Source organism: Desmodus rotundus, chromosome 11, assembly GCF_022682495.2.
Source record: "Desmodus rotundus isolate HL8 chromosome 11, HLdesRot8A.1, whole genome shotgun sequence".
NCBI lineage: Eukaryota > Metazoa > Chordata > Mammalia > Chiroptera > Phyllostomidae > Desmodus > Desmodus rotundus.
The window spans coordinates 4,624,796-4,643,747 of NC_071397.1; the positions used below are offsets into that span (position 1 = coordinate 4,624,796).

At 47.3% G+C, this 18,952-nt stretch overlaps 1 protein-coding gene across 3 annotated transcripts; it reads right to left on the bottom strand.

Annotated features, from left to right (window-relative positions):
• Positions 1-995: 995 nt before the first annotated feature.
• PPIL1 (peptidylprolyl isomerase like 1) lies at positions 996-16,989 on the bottom strand. Of its 3 annotated transcripts, XM_045193314.3 has the most exons (5): positions 16,752-16,989; positions 15,440-15,470; positions 13,375-13,529; positions 3,002-3,070; positions 996-2,197 (listed from the first exon to the last, which is right to left on the bottom strand). In XM_045193314.3, the coding sequence occupies exons 3-5, from the start codon at positions 13,526-13,528 to the stop codon at positions 1,977-1,979; spliced, it is 444 nt and encodes a 147-aa protein (XP_045049249.1). In that variant the 5' UTR covers position 13,529; positions 15,440-15,470; positions 16,752-16,989; the 3' UTR covers positions 996-1,976. The 3 variants fall into 3 exon arrangements, with proteins under 3 accessions (XP_045049249.1, XP_024413720.1, XP_045049250.1); XM_024557952.4 differs by lacking the exon at positions 15,440-15,470 and having other exon boundaries at positions 16,752-16,986; XM_045193315.3 differs by lacking the exons at positions 15,440-15,470; positions 16,752-16,989 and adding an exon at positions 14,524-15,425.
• Between the last annotated feature and the right edge of the window lie 1,963 nt (positions 16,990-18,952).

The following is an 18,952-nucleotide window of genomic DNA, read 5'->3' on the forward strand; positions in this document are numbered from 1 at the left end:
CCGCTTTTATGAGACTCCTCCTAACCGCTCACCCTGAGAGGGCGTGCTGGCGTGCAGAGGGCAGAAGGGTTAACCGGGCTTCTGCAAACGAGCTCCCTTCGCACAGGAACAGAACCGTCTACCCGTCTGGCCAACCGGCACATCTTTAGAGACTGTGACACAATCCGAGTCTCACTCTTCGAGGTCACATCCCTCATGAAAACCAGTCCCCGCTCGCGTGAGGTCACCTGGGCACGTTCGGTGCCCTCCCCCGGACACTGGGAGCCGCGCCTGTGCCGCTCTCCTCCCGCTGCGCTCACGCCTTCTCGCAGCAGCGACATTAGGTCTCCACCACCTGTGACCTGGGTCAAGGTGGGGTTTTCAGGGTCCTGATTCTGGGAGGTACCTGGACGAGCGTGTCATTCCAATTATGTCTGCCCAGTCCGGGCCTAAAGAAATGTATTTCTAACTTCCCAGAACAGTACTTTGCACCCCAAAACCAGCTCTGGGAAGTTACAAAGTCACTTACACAGTTCAGTTGTTGGGTTTCCCTTTTGTTGTTGAGAGAGAAGAGAGGAGGATGGAGAGCGGCTGAACATGGGAAAGGCTTGGGGAACGGAGCCTTGTTCGTCATTCCATGGAGGAAACTGCCGTTTCCAAAATGTAGAGTGATCAGGAAACACACTTAAGCTACCACTTAAGAAAGCAAACATCTCAACTCATTCTGCCCCTGAGCCCACGAGGACAGGCAGGTGAACCCCGTGCAAGTCCGAGGGCCGGTTTAGGCCTGTCAGCACACCCACCCGGCTAACCACAGGGAAGCCCTCCTTGCTCGGAAGTGCCAAATCGAGATCACAACTTCTGCCTCTGGTTCTGTCTTTGAATGGGAGACCTGCACTGGAGATCCACAAACCTAACATGGTGTGAAATCTTGAAGAGGACACTACGAGATGGTTCAGAGGTTAAAATGGCTGACAGAATCTCACACAACACTGAAAATCAGACCACAGCAAAGATTCCAACCAATGGCATTTTATTCCGGAAGTTTCCATGTATTACACAGGTATTAACTTCCTTCTTCTCATCGCTCCTACCCCGTAAAAAAAATCAGAAAGATTTTCTTAAAAAACTTAACATAAAATCTGCTAGTTTCTCTAGTCCTAGGTTTTAAGAAACTGAAGTGGTGCTTCTCCTTTATGAGAATACTGTTTGTGTGTTTGTTAGAGGAGAATTCATAGCCTGTCTTTCTGCTCACTATAGATTTCTCTTCCTTCCCGGGGAAAAAATGGCCAATGCTTCTGCTTCCTTTAATAAATTCATTTCTTGATTACTACACATTATCATTCTCCACTTGACACCTTCTTAGAAACTTGATTGTTGGATGCGCTTTTCATTTGGCAAACATCCAACGTGGCTTTGCGTGGGATGCCTAAGTGTCAGAAACAACAGTGTTGATGTTCTGGTTTTGAGAGGGAAATACACAGACAGATGCAGACAGTCCGGGAAGAACGAACGTAGGAGACCGAAGCAGGGTGTGCAGAGTTCAGAAGGCCGACAGACACTACCTGGTTTTGAATTCTGTGGCCGTCAGCCACCAAAGCCTGCGGTGTAGGCCAGAATATAAATCTTTGCAGAAAGAAGTTATGGACTTCAGGCTGGACACTGAGAAATGATGGAGCTCGCTTCATTTTGTCCCAAGGGTATGAGAGCAGGTGTGTGCGTGCAGGAGCTGTGGGTGGTCTGCAGTGAGGAGCAACGGGCACAACTGTGCACGGGTATTTCTGCCAGCGCTCTGTCCGCCTAGGCTCGGATGTGCGGATAGAAGCATTCTAGTAAAATACATGTCCATTTCTACCTCACTCAAGACCCCAGGCCTCCCTGGCTTCATGATTTGCAAGGCCAAAATCAAGTTCAGAGTGATCTTTCATTTTAGGTCATCTGGAAGCTGGTTTGCTGGGCCCACTCAGAAGACCTGGGTGCCTGAGAGGGCAGCAAGACTACCCAGAAGGGTATGCCTTGACGATCTTCACATCGTCCACGGGGCGGTCCTGGGAGTTTGTTTCCACCATGCCTACTCGATTCACCATTCCTATACCCTGGCACACACGGCCAAAAATGGTGTGTTTGCCATCAAGCCACTGGGTAGGAGCTAGGGTAACAAAGAACTGGCTGCCGTTGGTATCTGGCCCTGCATTGGCCATTGCAAGAATTCCAGCCCCTGGTGGGAAAAAGGAAGAGAGGAAAGAGTATGAATAACCCCCACAGCTCTAATCTGGAGCTACTGCACCATCTTAGGGATGAAAAGAAGCCAGGCTTTATTCTATCATCAGCCACCCCACCCAGACCACCTCCCCTCAGGGCAGGCTCTCTGCCCTTGCAGAGAGCCCAACAACCTCACCACCCTGACAACCCCATCTTCACCCCCCCACACCTGCCTCTATCCATGACGATCTTCTCTGATCACTGGACCATGTTCCCAATCACCCTGGAAGAAATCCATCAAGGTCTCCCGCTGCTCTGAAGCATCTTTTGCTTTCCTACTGTGATCTAGGAGAGCAGCACTCCACCAGTAGAGTCTACAACGCTCAGACCAGCACTCCGAACTGCTCGGGGCTCTGAGAGAGGCGCCACTTTCTCTAACCCTCCAGGCTCTCTGTGGCGCCCAGCTGGGCAGCTACATGGCACCAGGCCACCATGCCTGGCATTTACCTTGAATCACAACCAAAAGAATGAACTTTTAAAATCTACTCTCCTGCCCTGACCAGTGTGGCTCAGTGGGTTGGCATCGTCCCAAAAAGCAAAAGGTCACCGATTTGATTCCCAGTCAGGGCACACACACCTGTACTGTGGGTTTGGTCCCTGGTCGGGGCATGTATGAGAGGCAACCAATCAATGTTTCTCCCTCCCATCAACGTCCCCCCCCCCGCCCCTTTCTCCCTTCATGCCCCTCTCTCTAAAAATAAGTAACATCTTTAAAATCCACTCTCCCTTCCCACCCAGCCCAGCCAGATTATACACTTACCTGTGAATTTCAAGTCTGGGTGAAGTTCATCCTCAAACTGCTTGCCATAGATAGATGCGCCTCCTCGACCTGCCACATCGGAAGACAAGAAGCCAATGAGCCAGCCCCACATGCTCCTCACACCAAGACGATAAGCCAGGGTGAAAAGGTAGTGAGCACACCCGGCCCCGGCTAGGTACTCCGCAACTACACAGCCCGGCAGCACAACCGAGCACTAACAGCGCTCAAACCCCTGGCTTCATTTAGGTAAGACGTTTCTTTTCAAAATAACACCAAGAGTGTTTTTCTAGCTTATTAAAGTAATACATGTTTGCTGTCAAAAATATAGAAAACTCAGAACGTTATCAAAAGAACATTACAGCCCCCTGTAATCTAACCATCTACAGATAACCACCACTTATAGTTTGATGTGTTAAGAGGTTTCTTAATTTTTCAAACATTTTTATGGGAATTTTAGAGCAGTGCCGCCAGCCCTACTCCCATCGCCCATCTCAGCACTGCTCATCAGGCAGCACCCTTCCCTGCTGGGCTTAGGTGGCCCCGGACCCTAACCAACCCAGAACCCCCGGCAGCCGTCTTTAATGGATCAGAGAGGAGACCTATTTGCTGTCCTTACCCTAGATGAGGGACAATAAAGTTCATTTAACTGAAAGACATCTAGCTTATGGAGAAAAAGGGACGGTGGTAAGCGGCAACGTGGCAGAAAGGAGACGCAGTGTATCATAAGAATGTGAGGAAGCGTGGGGTTGGGAGTGGCTTGCTGGTAACATCCGCACCGCAGACCATGTGCATTTTACCCACAAGAGCCTGGTGCTGTGCTGGGCGCCCGGGTTTGGCTTTCGGAGCAAAATGATTTTTGCTCTTGTATTTAGTCAGCCATGTGTGTTGCTGAAGCGCTTTGGTTTCTCCAAGTGGACCAGCCAAGACGAACCGCCTAGAACACAGTGAACACTGGACTTACCAGCTTCCTCTGCCTGCCTGGCAGCCAGAAAACAGCCCAGACGCAGGGAGCTCACCCCCTTTGAGACAGCCCGCTGTGAAAGTAGCGTGTTAAAGCACCATGCCCACCCCTGAGGCCCCTGGGCCTGGGCTGTGGCGTTTCCATGGTAAAAATGCTTAGCTTTACCTTTTAGGGTGCCCCACCACAGGGGGCCAGTGACAGCCCCCGCTCTTTGCAAAGAAGAATGGGGATGAGTCTGAAAGACTCAGAGGAAACCTCCCACCTGGCCCACTCTTACGCTTCTGGAAAATTACTGAACTGCAAAACTATGTAAAAAATCATTTCAAAAATTCTAACTTGCCAGTATACCTCCAAACAGTAATTACGTAACCAATCTGTTGCTCCCTCTGACTACAGAGTCAAGGCTCCCGTCTGAGGTTTTGGGGGGTGTGTGTGGAGGGGGTGTAAGTAGAAATGCTAGGGCTGAAGATGGGAGAGGTCTCAAAGGCTGTGGTGGCAAACTGAGCTCGAGCCCTACGTCCAGGCCTTGAGTGAGCAAGCTGGGGGTGAGGTTCCGGTCCACGCCGTGAGCTGAGCCTTGGAAGTGTGATCCCTGCCAGGTGAGGGCTGCCACAATGAAACCTCAAGGCCACCGAAACCCATCACATAAATGGCAACACAAACAAGAAGAGGACCGCAGGAGGCACAGGTGAAGCCTGGGGTGTTAAGCCACCAGAAGGAAATGAGGCCCCTTTTACACACTAGGCAGAGTTTGCCCACGTGCAACTAGTCTGGGCATCTGCGGCACCATTTACTCATCTCTTCATAAGCACTATCTTTTCATAACCTGATTTGACTCAGTAGGGTTTGTAGCAAAACGTCAGCAAGACGAATTATTCCTATCGAAACACTCCTTCGGGCACGTGGAGTAGGGGACGCCGGGAGGGGACAGAGTGACGAAAGGGTCCCCGGTGCAGGGCAGGCTACGCAGATGTCGACGATTTCTGGTAAAGCTGACAATTTGGAAGTGCTGCTGTCAAACCCTTGCCGTGTGCCTGGTCCAGCACAGACAGAACAGAGAGAGGCACGGACCTGTTCCCTAAACTCTGCATTCTCAAAGTTCTTTTATCCTTCTGTCACTCCTCTGAACATTTACTCAGTGTATTTGATATTTCAGACACACAGAAGATGAAAATCATATGACGAACAACTGTACACTTTCTCCTTAACAAACACAGTGCGGCAAATCCATGGCCGACCCCATGCACACGCCCTGCGTCCCTCCCCAGCCCCACTCTCCCAAGAGCGAACCTGCTTCAAAGAATCACACTGCCTTCTCAGGTAATCACTAATCTGAGCAGGAGTTAGTCATTTCCATGCATTTCTTTTTCATTACACATTTATGCATCCCTAAAAAACATTCTGCTGTTTTGCATGGGTTTAGGTTCACATAAATGTATTATACTCTACGTATTCTTCTGCACTTGGCTTTTTCTGCTCACCAGCGTGAGAGTCATCCACTTTGTTCCACGCAGCCTCCTTGAATGGGGAGCAGGAACAGTACTGCTTCCGTCTCTGAGGGCTGCTATGAGAATTAAGTGAGCTCATGCACGGAAGCCGCGCAGTCCAGACATGACATGGAGAGAAAGCACTAGTGTTGGTGACGATGGGCTCCCTTTAACCGAAATGACCTGAGCAGCTTCCATGAGAAGCAACTGTGTGTGGTGATCCTGGGTTTATTCCAATTGCTCTGTCCTCAAACCTCCACCACTCCCTTGCTGGGGATAACCTTCCTTCTTATTTCACTGAGAAAAAGGCAGAAGAGTTCTTCCCGTGTTCTTACCACCAAATCCACTTCCCTTCCTGTATCTCTACCCATTTACCTTCCTTCATCCATTATTAATACAGTGTGAATAAACTGTTCTTGTAACTACCTCACCACCACGCACTTAATGAGTCCCCTTCACCTTCAAGAACTTTGTGACTACAATTTCCCCCCCGTTCTCTAACAACTTTTCTTTCTAATGGATCATTCCATCAGCATAAAAACACAGTACGCCTATTTCCCACCTTAAAAACAGAACAACTCTATCTCCTACCATCTCCTTATGTTTCTGCATTTCGTTCACAGAAACACTCCTCAAAAAAGCTGTCAACGTGGTGTCTCTGCTGGCTCTCCTGCCTCCCGAGTGCTTTCCGTTCAGACTTTGTCTTCACCACTGCAACGGAAGTGCTTTTGTCAAGGTCATCAGTGACCCACATCCTTAAACCCAAAGGCCAATCCTCAGGCCTCACCTTGCTTGATCCATAAGCAACATCTAACAGCTGATGTGACCCTTCTTGAAATCCCAGCTTACTGACGGCTCCTCATTTTCCTCTGCTGGCACCTTCTCTTCTTCCCTCTCTCCTTTCATAGGTGTTATACCTGATATGTGAAGGTACATGGGAGACCTCCTCTTCCAGCCCTCCTCCCTCACCCTTTTGTCATTCACAGGTGTTACCCTGATAAAGCTCTTCAATGTCTAACTCTGTTGGGTATCTGCTTCCCAGAGGACCAGAACCCACAGAACCACCATCACCCAAGTCCAAACTGTAAGTTCTAGCTTTCACAACAACAAAGCTTTCAACTGGTCTCCCTGCTTCCAGCCTTGCCTCTCCCTTTCCACACCAGTCTATTCTCCCCCTGGAGGCCACAGGGGTCCTTTTAAAGCCAGTTACACTGTGGCAGTCCTTTGTCAGAATCCTCCGGTAACATTTCATCACACTTAGGACAAAATCCAAAGTCTTCACCACAACTTCTAAGACTCTCCAGGATTTAGGACTCTGCCATCCTTCGAATCACGTCCTGCCACTCTCCCCGCACTCACCTGGCTGCAGCCACACTGTCCTCTGTGCTGCTTCCTGCCGAGCACACTCTGGTCGAAGGCCCCCGACTGCTGTGCCCTCTGGAGTGTTCTCGCCCCTGACTGTCTCATGGCTGCCTGCTTCACTTTCTTTAGAATTCTGCTCAAATGCCACCTCATCAGAGAGGTCTTCCCCATCACACTACCCAAAATAGCACCCCGCTCACTCTCTATCCGAGTAGTTCTCAACCAGGGGAGACTTTGCCCCTGGGGAATCGGACAGTATGTGGGGACACCTTTGGCCGTCACACTGAGGGGTTCTACTGGCATCTAGAGGGGAGGTCAGGGATGCAGCTAAACATCCTACGATGCACAGGATGGTCCCTCACAGCAAAGAAATATTCAGCCCAAAATGGCAATGGTGTCAAGGATGTGAATCCCTGCTCTACCCCCATACACATTACTTCTTCCACGTCATCTGTCACGACCTGGAGCCCACTGTGTACCCACCTGGTCATTGCCTGTCTCTCCCAGTAGAATGACAGCCCCACAGGGGCTTCCTTATTCACTACTGCGTCCTCGCTCTTAGAACAATGTCTGGACCACGGCAGGAGTCTGACAAGCATTTGTTAAATGAACTAAAAACCAAAATAAATAACAGCCACACTTTTTTGAGCCCCTACTGTGTCAAGCCTGTCCAACCCTCTTATGAAGGTCAGCTCATTGACTAATCCCAACACCTCCACGAGGTGCTATCACCACACTCCTCATTCATGGATACGAAGGCTCAGCAAGGTTACATAACTAGTCTCCACTTAGTAAGTGTTCCTACAAAGCCAAGATTCAACCCCAAGCCTACCAGGCCACAAACCCTGCTGTTCTCCCCCACAAGGCTAGATTAAATTTCCTCACACAGTTTTCTTATCCCAGACTCAGGAGTTCCATATGGTCCCTGAATGCTGCTAAATCAATTCTGAACTCCTGATTGGGAGGACGGGCAGTCCTGCATGACCTGGCCTTATCTAACCCCCCATGCTGTCTCCTACTGCTCTGCACTCTGCCCCCAATTCTCCTTTACTGTCCTCTAAACATGCAGTTCAGGGGCCTTAGAAATCACATCTTACGCATTTGACCCAGACATGGAGAGGTGGCAGAGCCAGTCCAGCAGGTGAGATGCGACACCTGGCGAGGCTAGCTCTCCTTCCACACCCTCCATCCTGCCGCTGGTGTCTCCGTTCTGTACGCATTCTTCTTCCCAAATCCAAAACACCCTTCCCTGTCCTCCCAAGAGTTGTAATTCTACACTCCTTCAAGGCCCACCTCAGAATACGCCTCCTTCCCATGTACTCCCTATGCACAGTAGTCCCCTGTACTTTTTCTCTTAATAGTAATTATTCCAACCTGTTATATAATACTCCAGAGCATACATATTTGCACCACATATTTGCACACTGACTACATTATTACTTTCTAGGTATTTCTTATAATGAATATCTTGTCTTCCTGGCAGTGCTAGGAGCTCTGTAAGGAAAAGAAAAATGCCTTGGCTTCTAATGCTTAGGTACCCCTCACAGGCCTTAGAATAGCAAAGATGCCAAGCAGACTCTTAGCAAATATTCATCAAGTGAATAAAGTTAACCATGAGCTCGCTGCTCAACATGTTACATGTCAGGTGCTCCTGGGGCAAGAGGGGAGAGGAGGTCAGAGTGAGGGTGATACACAGCGTCACGAGCATGTAATTAATCACTGCCCTGGCAGCGGCCAGTGAGCGCTGTGAGGCTAGGGCGGAGCAGGAGAAGCCAAAGGAAGCACTCCGGAGTCTGTCTTGTCTTACAGGGAAGAGAGGAATAGCAGTTCTTAAAGGCAGATAAAAGACACTCAGAGGGCTAAGTAAAGAGTCAGCATAAAGTGAAAATTTAAGAGAAGAAAAATGATTTAAAATAAAGCAGGAAGTCAAAGGAATTTGCATTGAGAAAACATCTGGAAAAAACGTATCAGAAAGACGCCGGAAAGAATAGGTGCGTCAGACTGAGGGGCAGCTGGGGGCGGCAGCGGTACACACACTGACTTGCTGAAGTGCCCAGGATGCCAAATGCTGCACATCTGAGACGTTTAGCAGAAGCTGTCCTGTATTACCTACCCAGCTAGCAGTTCGTACTGGGACCTGGGAGGATCCAACGCTGGTGTGCCTTCTACCACAGACCTGCCAGCAGGCTGAGCCAAATCATTCATTATACTTGAGGTTGGATGCAATTATTTGGAAATCTTTTTTTTTTAAGATTTTACTTATTTATTTTTAGAGAGAGGGAAAGGGAGGGAGAAAAAGAGGCAGGGAATGGAACATCAATGTGTGGCTGCCTCTTGTGCGCCCCCGACTGTGGACCTGGCCCACAACCCAGGTGTGTACCCTGACTGGGAATAGAACCAGCGACCCTTTGGTTCACAGGCTGGCACTCCATCCACTGAGCCACACCAGCCAGGGCTGGAAATCTTCTGAGGGATTCAATTTCATTAAAATTACAACATGGAAATGTGACAATGTGAAGGGTTCAGAACAACTACAGAAATACAGGGAAACTCTGGCATGAGCAACTCACATGTGAGTCGCGTCCAATTCTTTTACCCTAATCATTGACTCTCTCAGTTCACTGGAGTTATGAATTAAAATTTTATCTCATTGCAACAATGAAAGAGAGGAAGATGACAGGAAAAAAGTACATCGAAGTGCTGGCAGGACACTTCCTCCCCCAATACCTGATGAAGCAAACACAAAATAAAAAGCACAAATATAAAAAGCAAAACCTTACCAGCATCAACCAAATCAAAAAAAGGAAACAAACTTTACCCCCAAAATTCTGAAGAGTCAACTAGGAAAGAAACAGAAGATTCGTCTGCTTGTACTCCCTAAAAGTTATAACCAGGAAAGGAGTCATCGTCCAGAGCACCCTCACAAGTACCCTCTGACTTTAAGAAGCCAGCAGAGGAAGTCGGGGGGGTAGTCCTGCAGAAGTGAAGGAGAGGTCCGCATACACCACAGCGGCTCAGGAGTGGCAGGGTGGGCTCCCAGCGCTGACCACCATGGGGGTGGGGGGAGCACTGGGTTCCTGGGCCACCCCAGGAACTCGGTCTGGGTGAAAACATAATCCAAAAAGGACTTCGTGGCTAACTCAAGCTACTGATACTTTAATAAAGATAAGAATCCAATAAAACAAGTTCAAAAACAAGATAATAAATCAACAGAAAAAGCAAAAAGATTACAGAGCTAAGGAAAAAGACTTAGAACCAAATGGCACCAGTACAGCACTAATAAACAAATCCGAGCAGTCAAGAACAGAACAGACATGGCTAAAAGCTGAGTAGGGGCAGAATAAAGCCCTGAAATTACTTCAGTAGGTGCAGGAAAAACTGGGAACCACCACCTCAAGGTACTCAAAGGAAATGTGATAGATATGGAAGGCAAAGGTGATGAAATGAAGACTTAGTCTCCTGAAATAGAAAACCTAGGAAGTATAACAGAAAATATTCATAAATGCAAATCAAAAATTTTTCCTGAATTAAAGGAAGAAGTCAATCTGACCTCAGGATTCTCCAAAGCCATGTTCAAAATCAAAAGGTGATGGAACAGAATTGTCTAAAGAGATCGGAGGAAACAAGTGTACCCCAAGAATTGCACGCCCAATCATGGCCTTTTTCAAGTACAAGGGCAACAGACAGAAATTCTCAAACATGATTGAGTTCAAATATGTAACAGCCTCCAGCCTTGGCCCTAAAAACCGCTGGGAAGGAAATTCTGCCTGCTAGCACTTGTGAATGGAAAAGCCTGGTGGGGAGCACCGAACCCTCTGGAACGCAGAACCCCTGCTGTCGCTGAAGGAATCACGGGTGTAGCAGGGAAAATGCCCTACACTCTGACACGGAAAACTGCGACTAACAACGAGAATTGGGAGTGAGGGAGGGAGGGTAAGTGTGAGATCACTGGAAATACATAAATTGGCCTCTGTTCCCAATTCTTGGCACAGGGCTACGAAATAAAACCTCGGAAATTCCTACGTGGTAAGAGCACCAGGAGCATCTTGTGTTCTAACGAGGCGACTCTGGGTAGGTTCCTGGATGGCTCCTCGATGGGGTCCGGTCACGAGAAAGACCGAGCCATGATGAGAGGCCTGGAGTTCCCAGCGCCCCCCAGAACCACCGCCGATAGTAACTGCCCGTGCCTACACGAGGAAACCTCCACGAAACCCCAACAGAACCAGGTTCGGGGAGCGTCCAGGGGGGTGGGCACACCCACACCAGGAAAGGGACACACGCACCTCTACAGGGACAGAAGCTCTGGCACTCCCAGGCCTCTCCCCACACATCTCTTCATCAGTAGCCTTTACCGTTGCTTCAACAAATGTAAAGGCAGGTGTTTCCCTGAGGTCTGTGAGCCACTCTGGCAAAGTAATCAAACCCTAGAAGGGGGTCGTTGGAAGTAACAGGAGATTCTGGCTCCTGTCTACAGCCAGTTGGCCAGAAGCACAGATACTTGTACCTGTGAGTGTGTGTGTGTATCTGTGTGTGTCAGGGGGCAGCCTCATGGGACTGAGCCCTTAACCACCTCCAAGTTAAATTGTAGGACACCCAGCTGGTGTCACAGAGAATTGCTTGTCGTGGGACAAAACCTCCTTACATGTGGGACCACTGGCAGAGTGACGTGCTCTGTGTAAGTATGTACAAGTAAAGGAGAAGCGCAGGAGGGAAGAACTGGATTTTCCCCAGCATAAGAAATAGGCAAAATGGAGTTTTTCCTAAACAATAGGGAGGCATAGAAATTGAAATACTAACTGCCTCATCGCTCATAGCAGGCAGTCAATATTTTTGTTAAGTATATACGAAGTTAAATATAACACTTTATGTTTAAAAAGCAGTATCATGCAGGACACAGCCTATTCTTTTTATTCCGTTCTATTCTAAATTATTTCCACTTAGTTGTTCATCCATCCATCCCTTTAACTAGGTATCTGAAAAGAAAGGTGTCTAGAAGAATGGCCACCAAGAGTTAACACTGACCATTTCCGAGAGGCAGGACACTGGGGGAATACTTAATGGTGGGTAGGAATCTTAGGGAGGTATACTTATGAGTGATTTTGTTCTTTTGTTCTACTTTCCTATATATCTAGATTTTGAAATTCGTCCACCTACATTGAAAAATTGAATGCCTGTGGTCCTAAAGGATAAATGAAGGACAATTGGGAATGACAAAGAAGAATGAGACTGAGAAAAGACTCTGCCAGAGAGAGAACCACACTATTTAAAGGCAGAAGAGCAGGAACAGGAATCAGCAGAGAGAAAACGCAGACTGAGAAGTAATGGCCCTTAAAACTAGTGTTATTAGCGTTTCGGTAATAAATCTAGATCCCATCTACATGGTGGTAACTCCCAAATGCATACTTCCATCGCAGACCTTTCCATGAACTCCCACATTTATATCCCATTACTTATTCAACATCTCCACCTGAAGACCTAACAAGTATTTCAAACATAATGTGTCCAAAACCAAAACCAAAGTCTTAATCTCTCCCCTCCAAACACGATCCTCTCTCAACTCTCCCCACTTCACTAAATTCAAGTCAAAAACTTGGAAGTCATCCGTCGTCATCTTTCTCTCTCACACCTCCCCAGCCAATCCAATCTCAGCAAATCCCACCGGCTCTATGTCTCCCAAACATAATCTCAATCCCATGACTTCTCACCACCTTCTCTACTATCGGCCCTGTCCAACCACGCGGGTCCAGCCTGGATGCCTAGCGCAGCCCTCTAACAGGCCCCCAGCTCTCACTCTTGCCCCTCTATCTGCTCTCCAAACAGCAGCCAGAGAGAGATTTTTAAAGTGTACGTCAGATCATGTCACTCCTTTGCTCAAAACTTTCTAATGGCTCCCATTGTATTCAGAATAAAACCCACAACTTTACCACGCCATACACGATCCTACGTGATCTCCTGCACAGGCTTCCGGCCTCACGGCCTCCGTGCCTGCTCTTTCCTCCGGCCATGAGGCTCACTCACTCACTTCATTCAGGTCTCTGCTCCATTGATAACACCTACTCAGAGAGGACTTCCCTGACCTTTCTGTTAAAATTGAACCCACACATCCTCTTCCTGCTTTACTGGGAGCAGGAAGTTTTCTTCTCTTTGTTCATGGCTGTATCCAAGAGCTTACAAAAGTATCTGACATAAAGCAGGTGCTCAGTGTTTGTTAAATGAATGAATGAATCAAAGAACCCAGGATTCTATTTCTCTCACAACACTGCAAATGTCTTTCTTTACTTCTGATTTTCAGACTACTCTATATATTACTATAATTCAGGCAAAATTACTTGCTTTTAGCAAGCAATACACGGAAGTTATGAGAAACTCTACAAAGCCCAGGAGTCAAGATTAGTGTCTGGTCAATTCCCCGTGTGTGTGGGGGGGGAGGGTGCATCGAGCGAAGTCAGGAATAGTCGCCAGAATCACGAACCCAGGTCCCTGGCACGTGGAAGACAGCCCTGCTGCCTTGCATCGGCGACAACAGAATGCACCTTCAGAAACTAAGGTTGGCTTAACTGTACCTGTCCCTGTTGGGTCACCTCCCTGGATCATGAAGTCTTTGATGATTCTGTGGAATTTGGTGCCGTTGTAGTAACCTCGACGAGACAACTCAGCAAAGTTCTTACAGGTCTTTGGAGCGTGCTTCCAGTACAGCTCCAGCACGATGCTGCCCATGCTGCGGGGGGAAGAGGACGGAGAGCTCCGGTCAGGAACACGGTCCCGGGGACGGGAACAATACGAGACCTCCAGGACTCTTCATGTTCAAGCTTGAAAGTCATGACATTGTGATGAACATCAGATTTCATCTCAGCAAAGGAAAGCAACACCAGGCAAACAGCATAAGCATGGTCCTCTCTGTGTACAACACACAGGGGCTTCTGGCACTTCTTTCAAGCAACGTAATTGTGGACAACTAAAAATTTTAACTGTATACATAACAATATCACCGATCATCAAAAACTAGTATAACCAACACCTAAATTAGGGGGAAAAAAATCTTACACTTAATTTGTAATTTTTTCAAAGGAAGGCACTAAAATATCAAGAATTCACATTAATCTACATACATGCATAAGTTTCTGGGTGGGGGGTGGAAACTGGGTAAGTGGGAGACAGGAAGATTTTCAATGAATATCTTTTTAAACTTTATATTTTTGAACCATATATTACCTGTCATAAAAATTTTTTAATGGAAAAAAAGATACAGTTTGTGTGTATTTAGGAAGGGCCACAACAAAGACAAAACCTGATTACTTCAAACCTTTGTACCTACCCAAAGTACTGCTAAGGAAAAGGGAGAAGGAAAAGCTGTAGGTGTCTTTCCCTCTCCATCACTCACCTAGACTTTAAACTTCAAAAATGAGAACTGAGTCAACTGTACAGGCTGAATACTCAGTGCTGAGCTCAGTGTAAGTAAACACTTTATAAATACTATAGATGGGTTCTTGGATGCTGACTTCTAGCGAAACAATGTATAACAAAACCAATTTTACCAGGGGCCAACTGATACAAACAAGAGTTAAGTTCCTGTGGCAAACTTCTGGTCATAAAACATCACCAAACTTCTAAATACAGACCCCAAACACTTCTAATATTTTACATTGAAATAAATGTGAGCTATACATCCTCTTAAGATTAATAAAAACAAGTTAAGATCATTAATTTCCAACCTGCTTATTCCAGTTCAAGTTCTGGGGTGGCTGGAACCTTATCCCAGAAGCTCAGGGATCCAGCAAGGCAGGAATGAAACCTGGACAGGACACTCTTCCATCCAGGGCACGGCCACACACATACTCATTCAAACTGGGAAGGTTTAAACATGCTAATCCACCTAATGTGAACATCTGTGGGATGTAGGAGGAAACCAGAGTATCTGGAGAAAACTGTGCAGACATGGGGAGGACAGGCAAACTCCAGAGATGGTGGCCCTGGATAGGAATCTCTTCTTTTCCTTTCTCATTAACGGAAGCACATTGAAACGAAACTTTATTCACGGATCTACTGTATATGTGGTATTTGCCAGAATATAGCTTTCTACTGGCAATTCATCCTTCACACTACTAATATGCAACACAGGTGAACCATGACTCTGTGCAAGGCTGCAAGGCATGGTTCCAGGTGCTTTTCCCTTCATGGAGCTAACATTATGGTGGGTATTTTTAAAAAGAGTTAGTACCTTGAGAATAGCAATCAGAAAGCACCTGTACAAATTTAAAATGTGCATACTTTCTGACAGCAATTTCAACCTCTAAGTATCTATTCTACAGAAAAACTTACTGAAGTGCTTGAGAATACAATGTTCATCCCAATTATGTATCACAACAAAAAACAAGAAGCAAATTGGATGCCCTTCCAAGAGGGAATGACTGAAACATGAAATATCCATACCATGGAAGGCTGCATATATTAGTGAGCGAAAGACAATTATAGGAAAAAACGGAGATACAGTATGATCACATGATCTTATTTTTGTTTTGTTTTGTTTTTTTAAAAGAGAGCACAGCCTTGACTAGCATGGTTCAGGTGGCTGAACATCGTCCCACAGAGTGAAACGTTGCTGGTTCAATTCCCGGTCAGGGCACATGCCTGGGTTGTGTTCAGTCCACAGCTGGAGTGTCTGCAAGAGACAACAGATCGATGTTTCTCTCCCTCTCTTCCTCTCTTCCTACCCCTTTCTCTAAAAATAAATAAGTTTAAAAGTAAAAATAAAAAACAGAACATAAAAGACAGATGTTTATGTGTACATAGAAAAAGACCTGGAAGACAATTCAACAACCTATTAAATGTGTTTTTACAAGAGGGATAGCTTTCAGTGCTTATTCTATACACGTCTACACTTCTTGGAAGTAAATTTCAATTTATTTTGTAGTTTAAAAAAAATGCTAGCAGGTCAGTTCAGAAATTACTTTCAAGTTGGTGGCTGAAGTAGAATTTTGCCACCTAAAGAAGGCGAGAAAATGGTCTGGGAGCAAAAGCAGCATCTGAGAGAACTGTGCTGTGGTGGAAAGCGGCACAGGCAAGAACAAACCCAAGGCAGAGATGGTGGCTGGACCCTGGCTACTGATGGGGGAATGGTGGGTGTAGCCAGAGAGGTGAGAAAAGGCCAAATGAAGAAAACCACCTGAATGCCAGACTACCAAGTTTTAGTTTTATAGTGCTGAAGAAGTAAGAAGTTACTTAATTTGTCCTACTTTGGAAAGACCACTTGGAACTTTTTCCCAAGAGGCAATGAAATGAATGAGGCTACGGAAACTAGCACATACGGCAGGCATACCAGGCTCCAAATAAGGTTCCCCTACTTACCGTGTGGCTTTGGTCAAGCCATTCAATCTGTACGTTTTGACATTTCACTGTTAAAAGTGGAGGAGAGAAAGTGGAATAACACATAATTTGAGTTGCTAGAAGGATTAAACTCAATGTGATGCCGGTTGGTGCTCAGTTATAGCACTTTGGATAGTGGGGAAAATGTGCTTCTTCCTGTGTTCTAACAATTTGTTTACAAACTATAGTACGCACGACGTTACAACTGTTCTACTTATTATCACGTTGATACTTATTCTATAGCTCGCTCCTTCACTGTACTGTAAGCTCCTAAAGGCGTGGCTGTGTGTTTTATCCACCTCTGTATCCTCAGATGCCAGATCCTACCTCCCCAGCCAGAAACTACGGATGAACCGAGGGGCGGGAGGAGCGCAATCAGGCAGCTGTGGGTAAGGCCTCAGCACGAGTCGGTGCGGAGCTCGGACCCGGCGGTGACGGTCCACACTCAACCCTCACGGCCGCCGCTCCGAGACTCTCCACGAGGCAAGAGAGCCCACCGGAAACCCAGCCCCGCAGCGAAGCTCGGGCTCCGCGTCGCGTCCGCCAGCGCAGCCGCAGAGGCCCGACCCCTCCTCACCTGGTCTCCAAATATACGTTGGGCGGCTGCCAGGAGTCCGGGGGGATCGCCGCCATAACGGAGCCGGCGGAATCTCTTTCCAGCAATTACTACTTCCGGCGTCGATTCGCTAGGGACCCGTCGCTGCAGCGCACACTTCCGGTCCCCTCCGTTCCACCCTTGCGATGCCGAGATTTGGGGAATTGAGAAAAGAAAGAGGAAAGACCCCACCTCCACGGTCGGGAAGCTAGGGTGCGCGACGAAAACGGACTGGTCGAAAAGACGCAGAAAAATGCAAGCTCCCTTCGAGGTGGTCTCCAGGGGGAGGTACCGCGCCTCTCTCCGGACGCCTGATTGGTTCGTTTGGGAGTGGAAGGCGGGAACAAGCAGCAAAGATACACTCCGATTGGAGTCCCGCCCTAACTTTCAATTCCAAGAATTTCTTAGTCCCGCAATTAGGCAGGGACCTTTAGGAGAGGAAGAGAATGAAAGGGAGTAGAGGTGAGAGATGTCAAGAACTAGCTTTCACACTAGCTTTCACCTGGCTCCGTACAATTTACGTAGCACCCGCACTTTATTATCTTATCTACTGTAAAAATAAATATTGTTAGTCTCATTTTTTTTTTGTTAGAATGAACTTTTGAAAACCTCGAATGTAATCATCAGGTTCCTCTGTAAAATTTACCAGTTGGTAACGTGTGTTAAGTCCTGCACGGTGAAGGGACTTCGGCCCCGACGCCGCTCTGCGGTCTACCTGCTTCCTGCAATGCGCACAGCCCTAGAAGGCTGTCCCAGTCGCGGCGCGCTGGGAGTGAGCCCTGGGTGTGGACCGGCAGGTTCTGGATCGTGAGGCTTTGGGTGCCCGGGGCCTGGCGTTTTCTCCCCGACGGTCTCCTGTGTGGAGTTCACGGTTCAGCCCTCAGTCTTAGTCCGGCCGTCTGGGCGATCACTGCCAAAACTGCTGGGTCTATTTTACATCCCTGGCATAGTCCCGGGTCGTTGCTTAAAGCCCTGAATGACTGTACATAGGGAATCTCGGTCCATTTGCCCTGTCGGCGGCAGAAGAGGTCTAATTGAAGGGTAGTATTGTCATTTAGATTGCCGTTTTCTGGCCAGACTTTCTGGTCTCCTAACTTGTACTGTATGTAGCCTGGCAGTGTTACCAAAGAAGGCTAATCTTTTTCTTTTTAGGGTTTGGAGTCAAACTTGTCCTAATTCTTAAGGATGCGTCCATGGGCAAGTCTTGAGTTACGGAGTTTGATTTCCCATCAGAGTAGTGATGTGAGTCACTGCACCAAAAAAATGTCACCGATCAGCGGTGGTGTTCTGAAGACCTTGGTCCTTCTCTTCTCCGAGGAAGGAATTCTGTCGAGAGACACACGTTGGCCAAAGCAAGCAAGTTTATTTATTAGAAAGGAGGAGAGTACCCCTGGGAGATTTCAAAGCAGGCCACTCAGACCGAGCTGAGTGCCTGTTATTCTCATTTTTCAGATGTGAAAACTGAGACTCTGCCGTTAGATGACTTGTTTCTTTGTCCATAGACATGTAACACCCAAGCCTTTAAACTCCAAAGGCGGAGATTCTGGGGAGAGAGGAGACGGCCTGGAAGAAAATAAGAGATAAGGAAAAGGAGTGAAGCATAAACAGCCCCTGCCTCCTCACTATGTAAGCTGTTTTACAGCAACATCTCTGCGCCTCATTCCATGTTCCGTTTGAGTGCTCCCGGTTTGCAAACTGTTTTTGTTGTTGTTCTTCTTTGAGTTTGTTTGTTTTGCACAATAAACTTTTGCTAATCATTCCAGTGATCCAGTGGTTTTACTTCCACTCTTTCTGAACTTTTGACAACACTTAATCTTCAAAACCCCATGAGGCAGATATTATTATTCCCTTTTTACTTTGAGGAAACAGGTTAATAATTTGCTCAAAGTACTGCAGCTGTGAGTCTGTGCTTCAAGTGCAGCTCAGTCCTAGTTTCCCTAATCGTCCAGTGGGAACAAGCTTAGACGGATTGTAAAGATCGAACTAGACAGCGAGTTCCCTGAGAAAGGAACTGGGCCTCCTGCATCTCTGTGCCCTTCTCATAGGGTGCTGAGGGGTGCTGAAAGAATAGTGGACATAAAACAATGTTTTAAACTGATGCGTGTTGTGTTCAGGTAAGGTGTAATTAATATCACACCTGCCACTGGCTTGTAGTCATGCCCTCTTTGTGACCCTTGAGCTGG